The 17,576-nt window shown below is 33.0% G+C and overlaps 3 protein-coding genes across 4 annotated transcripts; all 3 read left to right on the plus strand.

Moving 5' to 3' along the window:
- The first annotated feature begins 2,393 nt into the window (after positions 1-2,393).
- On the plus strand, positions 2,394-5,176 carry LOC124830066 (putative glycosyltransferase At5g03795). The gene is made up of 3 exons (XM_047303685.2): positions 2,394-2,883; positions 3,722-4,289; positions 4,431-5,176. The coding sequence occupies exons 1-3, from the start codon at positions 2,532-2,534 to the stop codon at positions 4,912-4,914; spliced, it is 1,404 nt and encodes a 467-aa protein (XP_047159641.1). The 5' UTR covers positions 2,394-2,531; the 3' UTR covers positions 4,915-5,176.
- Positions 5,177-5,780: 604 nt separating this feature from the next.
- On the plus strand, positions 5,781-8,444 carry LOC124830067 (MAEBL domain protein). 2 transcript variants are annotated; one of them, XM_047303686.2, is made up of 2 exons: positions 5,781-5,983; positions 7,019-8,444. In XM_047303686.2, the coding sequence occupies exons 1-2, from the start codon at positions 5,796-5,798 to the stop codon at positions 8,325-8,327; spliced, it is 1,497 nt and encodes a 498-aa protein (XP_047159642.2). In that variant the 5' UTR covers positions 5,781-5,795; the 3' UTR covers positions 8,328-8,444. The 2 variants fall into 2 exon arrangements, with proteins under 2 accessions (XP_047159642.2, XP_087972102.1); XM_088115976.1 differs by lacking the exon at positions 5,781-5,983 and adding an exon at positions 6,042-6,302.
- A 1,945-nt stretch (positions 8,445-10,389) lies between these two features.
- LOC148197869 (uncharacterized) lies at positions 10,390-11,969 on the plus strand. Its single transcript, XM_088114849.1, has one exon. It carries the CDS (start codon positions 10,645-10,647, stop codon positions 11,404-11,406), a length of 762 nt encoding a protein of 253 aa, XP_087970975.1. The 5' UTR covers positions 10,390-10,644; the 3' UTR covers positions 11,407-11,969.
- The last annotated feature ends 5,607 nt before the right edge of the window (positions 11,970-17,576 follow it).

Genomic DNA, 17,576 nt, shown 5'->3' on the forward strand with positions numbered 1-17,576 from the left:
TAGTGAGTCAACCCAACCCGGCTCATTTATTAGCGAGCCAAAAAAATTCGAACCCGACCCGACCCACCACGGGTTGATGGGTTAAACGGGTTGGCTCATTGGTTCACTTAATTAACTTTTTTTTCACCTTCTTCTTCTCAAATTCTTATAACATGTTACTTTGATCGATCAAATTGAAAGAGTAATAATTGAACTAATTGATATAAAAGAAAATGAAACAAAAGAAATATATTGTTATATATTCTAAGCTATCAAGCGTAAAATTTTGTCAATTTAATTTAGTGAGACATACAAGAAACTACATATAGACTTTAACAAAAATATATAGCACAAGATAAAATTGTCATGCTTGTAGATATGTTTAAAAACAAGATAAAACAAATGATATATTCTCGAATTATCCAATCTATAATATTATCCATCTATTAAATTGGAGTCCTGAATGGATAAATCCACAGTATTATGCTCTCTTGAAACATCTTCTTCTTTATCTCCATCTATAATATTATCAATCTATAATCTTAGGGTTTTATTTGCGAAGGGGAACTTTTGGAAAGACAACAATGCAAAATGCTCTATTGCTAAGTAAAGATTGTGCATTTTGAATAATTAATTTAATTAATTTGATTTCAATAAAAAAATAGGATTTGAATAATTAATTTAATTTAATTAAAAAAATAGGTGGATTGGTGAGCCAACCCGACCTACCACGGGTTCAACCCATGTGAGCCGGGTTCTTAGTGAGCCGGGTCAAAATTGGCTCGTATAAAAAAATTTGCATTTTTTTCCAACCCAACCCGGCTCAAAATTGTGGTGAGCCGGGTTGGCTCACGGGTTTCAACCCATTTTGACGGCACTACTTGGAGTATCTTACCACCCATCTTAGCTCATTTATTTATAGGGAACCCTCAACCCTAAAATCCAATTATCTTCTACTAGATTCAAGGGATAATTAACATTGAAACAATTTGGAGATATATTACTATATTCATGGGATCCAATTCAGTTTATACACCCTTATAATCACATTATCTCTTAGGAAATTTGTTTAATATCTTCTTAATTGTTGACTGAACATATTGGTACTGATTTGATATAACAAATTTGTTAACTAAAGGACTACTACCTAAAACTTTTATTGGTCATGTTGAAAGTATGAGTATTATGGATAAGTCAATATTAATATGATGATGTTATCTATCTATATGGATATGTATAGTTATAAGCTTGTACTATCATGACACTTGTAAATTTAATTAAAGTCATGTTTTTCTTTATTCTACGTTTTAAGAAATAGAGAGAAAAGGTGATTTTGACATAAGAAGACTTTCTTGATAATTTCTATATCATCAAGAAACTATATAAAAAAAGTAAGAGAAGGGAAAACAATTGATTGAGAAAACTTTATAATGAATTCAGGTAAGTTGTTTTTCTTCGTATATGTAAGAATATTAAGAATCATGAAATTCAACATCCGGATGTTTTCATTCAATTAAAATTATAAAAATTACTTATAACTACATCTCATATACTCTAGATAAAGACGTGAGATTCCATTTTACACGTACGCATTTGAGGTTAACCATTCTAACCTAGGTTCACTTCGAATATTCAAACCAACTTTTTCAAACCTTATTTTAATGATTTACATTTTTTTTTTACTTTCCTTCTTGAAAAGTATTCATCAATCTCTTATTTTAATGAAAACTTTGATTTTAGGATCACATCAATAAATGTCCAAAGTCAGACTCCATGTATCTTGCATGTTGTTGTAGTATGTCCTTAGATTTTTTTTTTTAAAATTATGCTTGACTGTATATTAACATCTTTTGTCATTGAATTCAAATTGTTGTACATAAAACACTAATGAGAAAATTATAACTCATTATTTCAATTGCATTACTTTTTGGAAACCGAATTTGGTAATCAGTTCTTTTCCTAAATTCTTACAAAAGGATAATTTAGATATTATATTGAAAAACTAAAAGATGTATGTTTAGTTAAGTTGAGTTAATAATCACAAAATTTTATAAAAATTCCATTTTTTATATCTAACAATTTTAGTAACTCATTTATTACATTTTATTTGGAAAATGAAATTGTTCCTTTGAAAAATAACCCTTTTCGAATTTACAAGGACCATTATATTTAAAAAAGAAAGCGAACATGGATATTTAATAAAGTTGATTTAGGATACAACCATAAAAATCCTATGAAAATTTCACTTTTACGCCTAAAAATTAATTAGTTCATTCATGATATTGTGGTATGAAAGATTCTATCACATCGATTTATAATCTTAGAATACCAATTGTTAGACACACTTGAATGCTCAAATAATTACTTTTCAAGACTCAAACTCTTGGTGTTATAATTCAGTTGTGATCTAACTTGAAGATTCATGCGGAGAAAAACTACTTAATCACAGTGCATTACTACCGGAATCAAACGTTTGTGTTCTGACTTTTATTCTTGGTCTCTGTCTGTTGTTCCTTTCACTCTCTTTCTCTCTCTGGCTCTCTCCTCATGCCATGGTTCGTTCTTCCTTCCTCTACCACTACTCTCAACGCCGTGTTGCAGGCTCTCTCAGCGGCTTCTTCTTCATCCCCACAACTTTAGCGCTCTTCACCTCTCTTTTCATTCTCTTCTACATTTACTCCACCTCCAACCTCTTCTCCCATCACAACCACCATGCCACTTCTCTTTTCAAACCACCCTTTCTCTTTTCCACTACCCCTTCTATTTCCACCACACCCCACTTTGATCCTATCTTCCACAATAATGCTTCTGACTCCACCAAGTCTCACTCTTTCCGATTGGGGTATGAACTCAGACCACAAAGTCAACGGGGTCTGCCCCTTCCACCGCAGTTCAGCCCAAAGGGTACGCAAAAGTTTCGTTTTTTACCTTTCTTTTCGGTTTATATGCTTCTGAAAAGAATTTTTTGTGTGTGGCTTTCTTGTTGTCAAATAACAGTCTTAGTTGAATGATTCACTTGTTTATTTTAGTGCGAAGGGAAGTTGAGGATGTTAGTAGGACCTGTAGACATCTGTACTAGGCTGTGGGAACCTGGATTTGTTTGACTTCGGCATGATATTGGGTGTTCTATATGGTTTATGCAGATGCTGGTTACATTGATTATTGTATTCAATAAGAGAAGGTTATGTATGTATGATACTTGTATCTGGGATATGGACATGTGTAATTCTAACATGGAAGATTTCAAAAGTATATTACTAATTTGCTAAATGTAAACTGAATTCAGAATTTCAGTAAAATAAATGTTAAGAATATGAATATGTCAAGTACACAACCTTCTTATTGTAGAAAATTACTCATTAAGCAACCCTATGGAGAATTTTACTGTAAAATACATAACCCTTGATTCAAATAAAACTTGTGAGACGATATCCTCTTCTAGCATCTGTTATTTTGGGGATTTTACTCATTTTCTGGGTTCTGTTTTACTCAATAGTTAGGTTTTAAGGATCAGTAGCTAAGCTTATCTCAACATTTTTCGTATAACGATGATGTTTATATTAAGAGATATAAGGAGTAGAATTTGAAGGGTTAATGTTGTATATCTAGTAGCTTTAGGTGCCTCATCATAAAACAAACTTAGGTGTTATTGGGTTCAGTCGGTAGGCTGAGGAATCTACAAAGAGTATGAACTTTACTGTCTTAACTCCAGTATCTGGGGAATGCTTTTTTTATGATTCAGGAAATATTGAGAATAACAACGACGTGTTCCATGACAAAGATATTTTTCTGGAAGACTATAAAGAAATGAATAGGAGCTTAAAGATATATGTTTATCCTCACAGGGAAGATGATCCTTTTGCAAACGTGCTTTTGCCTCTGGAATCTGAACCTGATGGCAATTATGCGAGTGAAAGTTACCTGAAAAAGACACTTATGAAGAGCCATTTCATTACAATTGAACCAACAGAAGCGGATCTTTTCTTTCTGCCCTTTTCCATAGCAAGATTGCGGCATGACAGAAGAGTTGGTGTAGGAGGTATACAAGACTTCATTAGAGACTACATTCAGAACATCAGTCACAAGTATCCATATTGGAATCGCACAGGTGGTGCTGATCACTTTTATGTTGCTTGTCATTCAATTGGAAGGCCTGCCATGAACAAAACACCTGATGGGAAATTCAATGCTATTCAAGTTGAATGCTCATCTAGTTATTTCCTTACTGGGTGTATTGCTCATAAGGATACATGCCTACCACAGATTTGGCCAAGAAAAGGAAATCCCCCTAGCCTTGATTCATCAAAGAGGTAGCAGTACTTTTTAGTTACAAATTACAAATGGATTTATTTAGTTAGTGACCTGGTAGCATATGAAGCAGCATCACAACAATGATTTTATTCAGTATACCAAGCACAATCTTTTTGCTGTTTTTTGATTTTGAACCACAGGAAAAGGCTAGCTTTCTTTGCAGGGGGAGTTAATTCCCCAGTACGTGTAAAGCTTCTTCAGACATGGAAAAATGATTCGGAAATTTTTGTGCACCATGGAAGACTTAAAACAACATATGCAGATGAGTTGCTAGGAAGCAAGTTCTGCCTTCATGTTAAGGGCATTGAAGTGAACACAGCTCGTATTGGAGACTCTCTATATTATGGTTGTGTTCCAGTGATCATTGAAAACTACTATGACCTTCCCTTCGCTGATGTGTTGAACTGGAAGAGATTTTCAGTTGTTGTCACCACCTCAGACATCCCCTTACTCAAAAAGATCCTCAACGATATCATCAGTTCTGACAAATACTTGATGTTACAAAAGAATGTTTTGAAGGTCAGGAAACACTTCCAATGGCATTCACCCCCCCACGACTTTGATGCGTTTTACATGGTTATGTATGAATTATGGCTCAGACGAAGCTCTATAAAAGTTTCATAGGAAAATTTTATATACAATATCAGTGTGCAATATTTTTATACAAACACATTCAGCAGGAATTTATCATGGCTAAATCTCACTGAAAGTTTGTATAAAACTATTGTACATTAACAGTGCATGTAAATTAAACTCAGATTTATGCGAGTTATTGTGAAGGTAACTTTGTACAATAGTATCATTCAAGAATCAGTGATTCATTATTTGTATAATAAGAACATAATACCTAATAATACACTTTTTAATTATCTGATTCATTGAAAAAGGAGTCTATATCATGAATTAAGGGGTTGTTCTTTGCTTGGTGAAAGAGTAAAGAGGAGTTAAAGGAATCGTTCCTTGTGTTTTGGAAATCTGAGTGGCACAGCAGCAGAACAAGAACAATCTTACAAGTCACAAGTGTTTGATTTTTCCTTTAGTGTTTACCAAGGTTTAGAGATAGCTTCTGTCATGTATATCAATTACTAGGAGGAGTGATTTTTATTTTTTTATGCAGACACTAAATTATATAAATTAAAGTATATTGAGTCCCTCTTAAACTTTATTTTATTCTGAGTTCTTAAATTTTTTATTTGAGTTTATGTGATTGATATCTTGTTATGTTGTTTTCACGTCATTCGTGAATAATATAAAATAATACTGTAATTAAATAATTTTGTATTATTTTAATGAAAAATATCTTACAAGCACCTTGCAAATTTAATATATAAATTTTAATTTTAATATTTAATAAATAAAAAATTTAATTAAAAACATTTAAATTTATGAATAATTTTATAAAATTGTAATAATTATCCAATGGAAAATGCGCGTCTGGAACACGGAAGAAGGGAGAAAAAAGCACCGTCAAAGTGTGGGAAGAGAAAGGTTTTTGTCTTGTAGAAATGGATACCGCTTCTTCAATTAAATTTCCTTGTGTACGCGTCAATGCCTGTGCAACCGACACGTTACAAAATGTCGCACTCAATGGATGGGGAAAATGCTATAAATACAACAAAAGAAAGCCTCTCCTCAGTCACCATCGTTCCAGAAGCTCCTCTTCAGTTTCTCCCATCCCAAGCTTTCACAACAGGTACGTTTACTTTTACCTGTTCATCCAATCCTCTTACTTTTATCGATTCAGATCATAATCTGTGCTTTCCACAGTGGAAAATTGAATTAGTTGTGTTTAAATTATGATCATTACCGGGAATCGAATGTTTATAGATCTTGTTGGATTCTTTTTTCACGCCCAGATTTCGTTCTTAAGATTTTTTTATTAATGATTTTCGTCCAGAAGATGTAAAATTTATAGAACGTTTTGGAGGAAGAGGCAATTCAATACGTGTATAGACTTGATTGGGATTTGGATGATTGTGATCAAAGATAATGTTGGATTTTGTACAGCAGAGGTTTGCATGTTTAATTAAGCAAATTAGCATATGTAAATGTAATGTTTATGCGTCCCTCGTTGGGAATCTTTTGTGCTTGGTGAGACTTGGAGAGTGTGGTTAATAGGTTTTGTTTGCTAATTATTTGGTTGAATCTGTTGTTTATGATCTCGGATCTTGTTCGTAAGTTCAGTGATCCAGGTTTTGCCTTTTTTCTCCCCCTTTAATGTAGTTTGTTTTGGTTATGATATTGTCGTATGCTTCTGCTTACATAACCAAAATGGAGAAAAAACAAAATGCGAACTGATTGGTAGTGTTTTGCTTGATTTTGTGGATTTATTCAAATTTGTTCAATTGTTTAATGATTTTACTGAATTTAGTGCCTTTTATAATTCCATGTCTAATAATAGTGAAAACTCATTTGTATCCATTGTAAATGTTCATACATATATATATATATATATATATATATATATATATATATATATATATATATATATATATCAATTTGTCATCCTTCTATTTTGCACTTGGTTTGGTTAGCCTAGTTGGGTATTCTGTATGGACTTGGTGGATTTCTATTTGCTTAGCTTGGGCTGTGTATTCTGTCATTGTTTCAGAAGTAGGTGTATTTTGTTTAAGCAGTATGTTGGGGTTTAACTAATGTCTTGCAAGTAGTTGTATTACGCAATTTGTTTAAATTAATGGCTTGACTGTTTCACATGTGCATGTTTCAGGGACTTGTCAGATTTAGTTGAGGTTTTTTCATCATTAGTGTGTGAAGATAATAAAGATATGGAAATCTCCCATGACATCAATATCAAGGATGACAAGCCAGGTGATTTAAATGAACAGAAGGTTAAGGTAGAACTGGAACTGAAAAATAAACCAAAGAAAGCGAAGAAAGAAAAAGGGGAAGAGGAAGATGAAGAGGGAGAGAAGAAAGGTAAAGATTTAAAAGCTAAAGGGAAGGATGGTGATGAGAAAAAGGAAAAGGATAATAAGAAAAAGGAAAAGGGGAAAGAAGATGACGAAGGGAAGATCGAAAAGAAGAAGGAAAAGAAAGACAACGATGACAAAACTGATGCGAAGAAGGAAAAGAAAGAGAAAGAAAAGAAGAAGGAAAAGGATGACAAAATTGATGTAGCAAATGATAAGGATGGAAAAGATGATGGGAAAGACGGTGAAAAGAAGGACAAGGAGAAGAAGAAAAAGGAAAAGAAGGACAAAGAAAAAGAAGGAAATGACGATGAAGAGAAGAAGAAAAAGAAAGAGAAGGAGAAGAAAAAGGAAAAAAAGGACAAGGATGAAGAAACAGACACATCAAAGGAAAAGGGAAAAGATGATGAAGGTGAGGATGAACAAGAAAATGAAAAAAAGAAGAAAAAAGATAAGAAGGAGAAAGACAAGGATCATAAAAAGGAAGAGAAGGGAAAATATGATGAAGGTAAGGATGAAGAAGAAATTGAGAAAAAGAAGAAAAAGGATAAGAAGGGAAAAGATGATGAAGGTGAGGATGAAGAAGAAAATGAGAAAAAAAAGAAAAAGGATAAGAAGGAGAAAGATAAGGATCATAAAAAGGAAGAGAAGGGAAAAGATGATGAAGGTGAGGATGAAGAAGAAATTGAGAAAAAGAAGAAAAAAGATAAGAAGGAGAAAAACAAGGATAACAAAAAGGAAAAAAAGGAGAAAGATGATGAAAAGGAGGGTGAAAAAGAGGATGGCAAGGTTGAAGTTTCTGTAAGGGATATCACTATAGAAGAAATCAGAGAGGAAGGTGAAAAGGAAGACAAAGAAAAAGACGGTGGGAAGGAAGTGAAAGAGAAGAAGAAAAAAGAAGACAAAGACAAGAAAGAGAAGAAGAACAAACTTACTGGAAAGGACAAAACCAAGGATCTTAGCTCTCTGAAGCAAAAACTTGAAAAAATTAACGCAAAAATAGAACCGCTCCTTCAAAAGAAAGCTGATATAGAAAGGCAGATAAAAGAAGCTGAAGCTGAGGCTCATGTAGTCAGCGACAAGAACAAGGAAGTACAGGAGCTTTGAATGACACACTTGTACTATACTGCATAATATAAATACTTTGATTGCTCTTTTATAGTTGTTTTGTGGAATAAAGTTGTCCTTCCATTTGAGTGAGAAATGATACACTTGTCTACTGCACATTATGTTTCGGCTGTTGAAAAATTCAATACAATTTAGAGGTGGAGGTGAAGAGTAGTTTATAATTCATAATTCAAGGGCCTTTGATTAGAGGAATCGGATTGGAATGAAAGTGAGGGAAAGAAAGCTAATTTCAAGAGGATACAAGAATACTTATTGTCCTTACCAACAGAATATCCAACTAACTGTGTATCTCTGAATGATTTTCTCCTAACTGAATGACTTGGGCACATGCATATATCGAGACTCTGCTCTCTCTTATTTGAAGGGCAGAGGAGCAATTTAGGAGACATTGGACTCGAAACATGTGAAAGGTGCAAACGTTAGCAAGAATGGATGACATTATGTGAATCCGAACAAAAAAAAATAGACAAGATCCACTGTATTAAACATTTTAAGATATAAATTTTTATTGCGTACAGATAATCATTTACACACGGGAAGGAGACAGAGAAAGAGAATAAAACTTTCACTCACTGATTCACTTCACATATTGATTTTGATTTGATACATTTCCTTGCTTTTTGTACTCAATTTTTTCCGAAGACTTCCATGCAGCAGGATTTCGACCAAACTGGATAGATTCTGCAATCCACGCTATATACCATTAATAACACATACAGGAAAATGAGTTGAGGAAAAAATTCATACCGCTACAGTTTATGAAAATTAAGAACCATATATTAGCATGCCAAACTACATATACTGCAGTAACAGTCAACTAAAAAGTTGAGGGATTTTATAAAGGTGAATAGAGAAAATGGTACTTTCTTTAATAAAAAAATATTAAGTTTTAGGTCTTTTGGCCTACAATGAATTATGAAATGTATTTTTTTATTTCATCATTACTTTATTCGACTTAATTGATGTAACAAACTTATACGTTACTCTTGATGTTCTTGGTGATTAATGGATTGGAATTGGAACTAAATCTAAGGATGAAGATAATAAAGAAGAAAATGTAAATAGGAAAAGACATTGACATCAATATAAAACAAATTAATTTATTGGCAGCAATGTTGAACAAATAAAATTAAATTATAATACTTAATATAAAAATCTTATCCACATATCATAACTTAAATTTTATAAAATATCCATTCATAATTACCATAATCTGATGTTATATTTAAGAATTTAGATCTTAAAAAACAATGTACATCACTAGTAAAAAAAAATATCTGTTTAAACATAACACATACAACATCAAAATAAATGAGTACCCATTGACAATGAAAACCTTATGATTGGTCATTTGCTCCGATGAGACATTACGTATATTGATAACTTGCCATTAATAGTCCTTCACTTAAGACCAAACTAATACAACGAAAGAAAGTATGTTTCTTAATTTGTGTTAAACTTGGTTTTTATCTCTACATATTCAAATAACAAATTTAATCTTTTAATTTTCAAAAATATATGAATTTAGTCTATATTTCATACCGTAAAGAATCACTACTAAATGTTAAGCTTGAAATTTAAAAGGAATATAAATTCACACGAAATTGAAATTGAAATTAATAAAAAGTACTGGAAGTAAAATCATATTCAAACAAAAAACCAGTACTAAAAATACTATTTATTTGTTATAAAAACTATGTCGTTACACTGATATTGCAAAATATCTAGTGTTGGTTTTGACTGTGTATGTTCCGCAATACTCGGTGGAATGATGCAGCTTCAAGTCTCGTGCTTCCATCAAATGCGGAAGAATCTTTCTGAGCTTGGACTGCAAGCTTCTTGCCTTTAATATTAACTTCCCGCAAGGCTCGCTGCAACGTTATAATTTGCTTCAACGTTCTTTATTTTATTAAAAATCATTTATTTTAATAGAAGATATTTTAGGTGTTTTGGATAGTGGGCCTGATCCATGAACTCTATAAATAGAGCACTTTCATCCTTTCCAAATCACATTTTTCCATACTCTTCTCTTCCTTTCATTCTCTAATTATCCTTTTGTTTTCTCTCTTGTCTTTTATTCCTTAAAATATTCTGGGTTTATTTATTCTCTTTTTAAGAGATCCTTGCTAGTTCTGAGATCCTCAGAAATTCTGAGAAGTTCCTGTTGTATCTTGGGAGGCTTGCGCAATACACAGCGGATAAGTCCTTAAGGACAGTGATCTACACGCCTCAGGAAGTATATTGTTCGTGATCTTTATTCTACTTTTGTCAGCTTTTACAACAATCTTAAGGACTAATGGTTGACAACAACAACAACTCAATCCCGGAGAATCAGAATAGTGTTTCCGGTACTCAGACGGTCTTCGCAAAACCTTTCCCGGATGTATCAAAAATTGAAGTCTTCTCTGGTCAGAATTTCCGGCGCTGGCAAGAACGCGTGTCAACCCTCTTAGACATGTACGGAGTCTCTTTTGCTCTTTCATCTTCAAAACCCGACTCCAGTCCCCCTTCAAATTCAAAACAAGTTGAAGATTGGGTTCATGCAAACAAGGTATGTCGTCATACTTTACTTAGTGCACTCTCTAACGATTTGTTCGATGTATATTGTTCCTATAAGGAAGCAAAAGAAATTTGGGATTCGTTGATTCTCAAATACACTGCTGAAGATATAGTTAGGCAAAGATTCATCATTGGAAATTACTATCGCTGGGAAATGGTTGAAGATAAGGACATAAAGTCGCAAATTAATGAGTACCACAAGCTACTCGAAGATATCAAAGCGGAGAACGTTCTTCTTCCAAATGAGTTTGTTTCAGAGCTTTTGATCGAGAAACTGCCGCCTTCCTGGACTGATTACAAGCAACAACTAAAGCATAGGCACAAGCAAATGTCACTTTCAGAGCTGATCACTCACATAATTATTGAAGATACCAACAGGAAAGAATGTGCTGCTGTGAGGGACAAAGCATTGTCTGCAAAAGCAAACATGGTAGAAGACAAACCTGCTCCAAAAAGGTACGAACACAAACCTGATCACAATAAGAAAAATAATTTTTGAAAATTTCGCCCCAACACATCTAACCCCACCTTTAAGAAGAAAGGAAATTGCTTCGTATGTGGAAAGCCGGGCCATCATGCACCGCAGTGCAGACGCAGAGTAAGAAAGGACAATCCTCCTAAGGCTATTATAGTCGAAGGAGATGACATTATTGCTGCGGTCGTTTCTCAAGTAAATCTGATGACCAATGTGAGTAAGTGGGTGGTAGACTCTGGTGCTACTAGGCATATCTGTGCAAACAGAAGTGCTTTTACCTCTTACACTAGTGTAGGGGATGGAGAAGAACACGTTTACCTCGGTGATTCCAGGACCACTCCTGTTCTGGGAAAAGGGAAAGTTCTTCTCAAACTCACATCTGGAAAGACTCTGGCCTTGAGTGATGTGCTACATGTGCCATTAATCAGAGTTAATTTAATCTCTGTAGCACTACTGGGAAAAGTGGGGGTTAAAGTGTCATTCGAGTCTGACAAGATTGTAATGACAAAAAATAATGTTTTTTTGGGGAAGGGATATTGTGATCAGGGTCTCTTTGTACTTAACATTTATGAAAATATTAATGAATCATCTTCTTCTGCTTATATTATTGACTCATATGATATATGGCATGCTAGATTAGGACATCTAAAATCTTCCTATGTTATGAAATTAAAACAACTAGGATTAATTAATACGTATGATAAACAGAGTAGTAAATGTGATATATGTGTAGAATCTAAAATAACTAAGAAAACATGTTTTGCTGTAGATCGCCAAACTGAATTGTTAGGGTTAATTCATACTGATCTAGCTGATTTGAAACAAACAATGTCTAGAGGAGGTAAAAATTATTTTGTGACTTTTATAGATGATTATTCTAGATACACCAAAGTATACTTAATCAAACATAAAGATGAAGCCTTTGATGTCTTTTTTACCTATAAAGCAGAAGTAGAAAATCAATTAAATAAGAAAATTAAGAGGATTAGATCAGATAGAGGTGGTGAGTATGTGTTATTTAATGACTATTGTGTTAAAGAAGGTATCATCCATGAGGTAACTCCACCATATTCACCTGAGTCTAATGGAGTAGCTGAGAGAAAGAATAGAACTCTTAAGGAGATGATGAATGCTATGCTTATTAGTTCTAGTGCACCTGATAACCTTTGGGGAGAAACCTTGCTTACTGCGTGTTTTTTACAAAATAGAATACCTCATAAGAAAACTGGTAAAACTCCGTATGAGCTGTGGAGAGGTTATCAACCTAATCTTAAATATTTAAGAGTGTGGGGGTGCCTAGCTAAGGTGATGTTACCCGATCCTAAGAAAAGGAAAATAGGCTCTAAAACATCTGATTGTATGTTCTTAGGCTATGCTGAACATAGTGTTGCTTATAGGTTTCTAGTTCTTAAAAGTGATACACTTGAAAGAAATTCTATAATGGAGACGAAAAATGCTGAGTTTTTTGAACATGTTTTTCCTTTAAAGGTTAGTGAGACATCTCAACCTATAGAAAATAATAATAATAGTGATGTCATGTGTGAGGAATTAAGAAGAAGTAAAAGACAGAGGAAGGAAACTTCATTTGGTAATGATTTCTATACCTATCTAGTTGATAATGATCCAAGTAACTTTGTAGAAGCCATTAGTGCTCCTGATGCAAAACAGTGGGATAAAGCCATTAAGACTGAAATTGAATCAATTCAGAAAAATAATACTTGGACCTTAGTAGATTTGCCTAAAGGAGCAAAACCCATTGGTTGTAAGTGGATCTTTAAGAAAAAGTATCATCCTGATGGATCTATAGAGAAGTATAAGGCAAGATTAGTAGCAAAAGGTTTTACTCAAAAACCCAACATAGATTACTTTGATACTTTTGCCCCTGTGACTAGGATTTCCTCTATTCGAGTTCTGTTAGCCTTAGCAGCAATCCATAAGTTAGTGATACACCAGATGGATGTTAAAACTGCCTTTCTAAATGGTAATTTAGAAGAGGAAATTTATATGACTCAACCTGAAGGGTGTGTTGTACCTGGTCAAGAGAGTAAGGTATGTAAACTTTTAAAATCTTTGTATGGATTGAAACAAGCACCAAAACAGTGGCATGAAAAACTAGATAATGTATTGTTATGTGATGGTTTTTCACCTAATGATGCTGATAAATGTGTGTACTCTAAATTTGAAAATGGTGATTGTGTCATTATATGTTTGTATGTGGATGACATGCTAATTTTTGGTACATGCAATGAGATTGTTACTAGAACTAAATTATTTCTAGGATCGAACTTTGAAATGAAAGACATGGGTGAAGCCAACGTAATTTTAGGTGTTAAAATCATAAGGAATGGAGATAGTATATTACTATCCCAAGAACAATACATTGAGAAACTTCTTAAGAAGTTTGGGTATTATGATTTCAAACCCATGAGTACCCCTTATGATGCTAACTCTAAATTAATGAAAAATAGAGGAGAATCATTATCTCAACCTCAGTATGCCCAGATAATTGGGAACTTACTGCACTTGATGAGCTTTTCTAGACCCGATATTGTTTATACAGTAGGTAGACTAAGTAGGTACACTCAATGTCCAAATCAAGAACATTGGGATGCACTTTCCAGGCTTATGAGATACTTAAGAGGTTCAATGGATTATGCCATTGAATATAGTGGATTTCCCGCTGTACTAGAAGGGTATAGTGATGCTAACTGGATCTCTGATTCAGATGAGACAAAATCCACTAGTGGTTATGTATTCACACTTGGGGGTGGTGCGATTACATGGAGATCTTCCAGACAAACTATTATTGCAAGATCAACAATGGAATCTGAGTTTGTCGCTCTTGAGATGACTGGAAGTGAGGCTGAGTGGTTGAAAAACTTCTTAGCAAACATTCCACTAGGAATGAAACCAATCCCATCGGTGTCAATACACTGTGATTGCCAATCGGCAATAGCTATAGCTAAAAACAAGAATTACAACGGAAAGAATAGACACATTCAATTGAGACATAATTTGGTGAAGCAACTGCTAAAGAGTGGAACTATTTCCATTGACTATGTGAAATCAGAACGGAATCTAGCAGATCCTCTGACAAAACCCTTGGGAAGAAATATGATCTTAGAAACATCGAGGGGAATGAGACTTAAGCCACTAGCAAACAAACAAGTGATGGTAACCCAACCTTTGTGATTGGAGATCCCATGAATAAGGTTCATATGGGTAAAAACAAGTCATTTGTTAGTTCTGATAGCACTAATTTGATTTTAAATCAAATATGTCCATTCCTATGGTGTGTGTGTGAAAGTGCTAGAGACTGCATTATTGAGAGGTTAAACTTTGTAATTAAACAAAGTTTTTAATGATCTTCATATCCCTTACGGGTGGTGTATGACTTGCAGCATACACTTGATGAAATCACCTATATGAATGTCAAGTGGGGCCGCTTGCATGAGATCTTGGCATGATCTCTAGAGCACTCATGAATATCGGGCACGCGCATGGCCTAGTAAGCGCATCACAACGATAACAGCAAGGATTGTGGGGGTGTACTGTGATTGATAAACCTCTAACACACTCAAGTATCTTTGGTTCATATAGCTTGCTATACCAACTACATTATGTGTTAAGTTTCTCAATCTAGGACTGGTTCATATAGCTTGCTATACCAGCTCTGATGCAATACATCTTTTGAAACCCAGAATAATTTCTTCTCTTTCGTTCGTATATATATTTTGCAATATGTGGGGGATTGTTATAAAAACTATGTCGTTACACTGATATTGCAAAATATCTAGTGTTGGTTTTTGACTGTGCATGTTCCGCAATACTCGGTGGAATGATGCAGCTTCAAGTCTCGTGCTTCCATCAAATGCGGAAGAATCTTTCTGAGCTTGGACCGCAAGCTTCTTGCCTTCAATATTAACTTCCCACAAGGCTCGCTGCAAGTTATAATTTGCTTCAACGTTCTTTATTTTATTAAAAATCATTTATTTTAATAGAAGATATTTTAGGTGTTTTGGATAGTGGGCCTGATCCATGAACTCTATAAATAGAGCACTTTCATCTTTCCAAATCACATTTTTCCACACTCTTCTCTTCCTCTCATTCTCTAATTATCCTTTTGTTTTCTCTCTTGTCTTTTATTCCTTAAAATATTGTGGGTTTATTTATTCTCTTTTTAAGAGATCCTTGCTAGTTCTGAGATCCTCAGAAATTCTGAGAAGTTCCTGTTGTATCTTAGGAGGCTTGCGCAATACACCGCGGATAAGTCCTTAAGGACAGTGATCTACACGCCTTAGGAAGTATATTGTTCGTGATCTTTATTCTACTTTTGTCAGCTTTTACAACATTATTTCAGTTGATTAAATAAAGTACTTGATAATTGTGAGTTGTTGTAATTTGTCTACATATTTTTAATTTTTATGGATGAAAAATAGATTTAAATCTATTTTTTGTTTTTGTAATTTTTGAACATTAAAATTTTTCTTCTTATAATATTTTAATCATATATACAGTTCTTTAATATTGTAAAATTGTTGATTCATTGATCACTATCATTCAATCTTTATCAGAAAATATAATCTTATTTGTAAGGAAAAATATATTAAAATTTTGTTATTAAACTTTACTATTAATATTTTTGATAGATTAGTAATTGATCTTGTTATTATTTACAAATATGTAATCTATTTTTTGTTAGCAATTACTTGACTTATTAACAGTAGATCAAAATTATTTAACTTTAGAATATCAGATAATATATACATATGGGTAATTAAATTTACATGACACAACTATATAAGACCAAAACAAGATTTACAAAAAAAAAATACTAAAAACACAATCTATGAAATTATTGTAAAAGAAAATGAAAGAGAAAAATGGGTGGAATAGCACATCACCACGTGAATGGTGTGAGACTGAGGAGAAAAAGAGGAGCTTCAAAATCTGCAATGGACCACATTGTTTGAAAAGTTGAGCAAAGCAAAAACGGCCACGTTCACCCTTTCTTCAACACCTCAATTTTCTTCTTTCTTTTGGTTTCATGTCAATTCCAAATCTTCAACCACCAACTTCTTTCCATTTGCCTAAATGTTTCCCAACACTCCAAACCCTTCTTTCCAACCAAATCTTCCATATCTTTATCATCCTATCTTCTGAGATATTCTGCCGTTTTTTCTTACCTATTTATTTAATGATTGTTTTATCAAGCACCATTTCATTAATTTTATTATCAATCTTACAAAAATAAGTCAACTAAATTTGTTAGTAAGATAAAACTATTGACTTACTGTTATAAATCTAAAAAAAATTAGTCAAATAAGTGCTTTTCTACTTAATGTTTTACTTGCATAAAGGTTATTAATGTATATTTAGATAAACAATTGTATCGGTGCTGCAGAATGATTAACATATACAACAAACTAAGAGGGTTGAATTGATTTCTTATCACAAATAATATCTTTAATAATTTTTTTCGTAAAATATAAATTCCTTAATAATAATATAAACAAATAAAAAAGTAAGGAAGAGAGAAAATTGCTAAGATGATTTCTTTACTGATTCAGATCATATAAATCCTGCATCTAGTTGTTAATCTCAAGCAAAAATTAAAGTTTCACTATTACAAACCAATAAACGGTTACAATTATAAAGAAAATAACCGATGAACACTTCCTCCTAACGTTTCACGAAAGATAAACACTTCATTTGAATTTTTACAAAGGATAACTGACTTTAACTCAGCAACCGCAATAATACTCAATCACAACTTCCGTGAAAGTTATCACTTTATGCCAACACCAAGTTCTCAAAGCCAAAAAATAAAGGTTACACAAATTCTAGAACACAATTATCAAAGCACACAACTAAATATATAAGATTTTCGAAATAAACTAATTTCATATTGTGTATTTTAAAATGAAAGTCCCAATCTGATTTCGTATTATGCATTTAATGAATCCACATGGTAAAAGATTTGCTTAAAAATTCTCATAATAATCGATTATGACAAGTCATAACTGATTATTAATAATTGATTATTATAATTTGGTAATAAATTATCTTGAATATAAAATAATGAAATTTTCTTATTTAAAACAAATTTTAACACAATCTAAGACAGACAATACATAAAATTAAAAATAAACCATATCTTATACATAAATTTACTAAATTACAAAAACTTTAAC

The sequence above is a fragment of the Vigna umbellata genome, chromosome 5, assembly GCF_029865625.1.
Source record: "Vigna umbellata cultivar VRB3 chromosome 5, Vumbellata_1.0, whole genome shotgun sequence".
Classification (NCBI taxonomy): domain Eukaryota; kingdom Viridiplantae; phylum Streptophyta; class Magnoliopsida; order Fabales; family Fabaceae; genus Vigna; species Vigna umbellata.

Bases quoted from the DNA above. Each gene is read 5' to 3' on its own strand.
- LOC148197869 (XM_088114849.1), top strand. From the start codon at position 10,645: ATGGTTGACAACAACAACAACTCAATCCCGGAGAATCAGAATAGTGTT.
- LOC124830067 (XM_047303686.2), top strand. From the start codon at position 5,796: ATGGATACCGCTTCTTCAATTAAATTTCCTTGTGTACGCGTCAATGCC. The intron at 5,984-7,018 runs GTACGTTTACTT...TGCATGTTTCAG, and splicing joins ATCCCAAGCTTTCACAACAG to GGACTTGTCAGATTTAGTTG.
- LOC124830066 (XM_047303685.2), top strand. From the start codon at position 2,532: ATGGTTCGTTCTTCCTTCCTCTACCACTACTCTCAACGCCGTGTTGCA. The intron at 2,884-3,721 runs GTACGCAAAAGT...TTTATGATTCAG, and splicing joins ACCGCAGTTCAGCCCAAAGG to GAAATATTGAGAATAACAAC. The intron at 4,290-4,430 runs GTAGCAGTACTT...TTTGAACCACAG, and splicing joins AGCCTTGATTCATCAAAGAG to GAAAAGGCTAGCTTTCTTTG.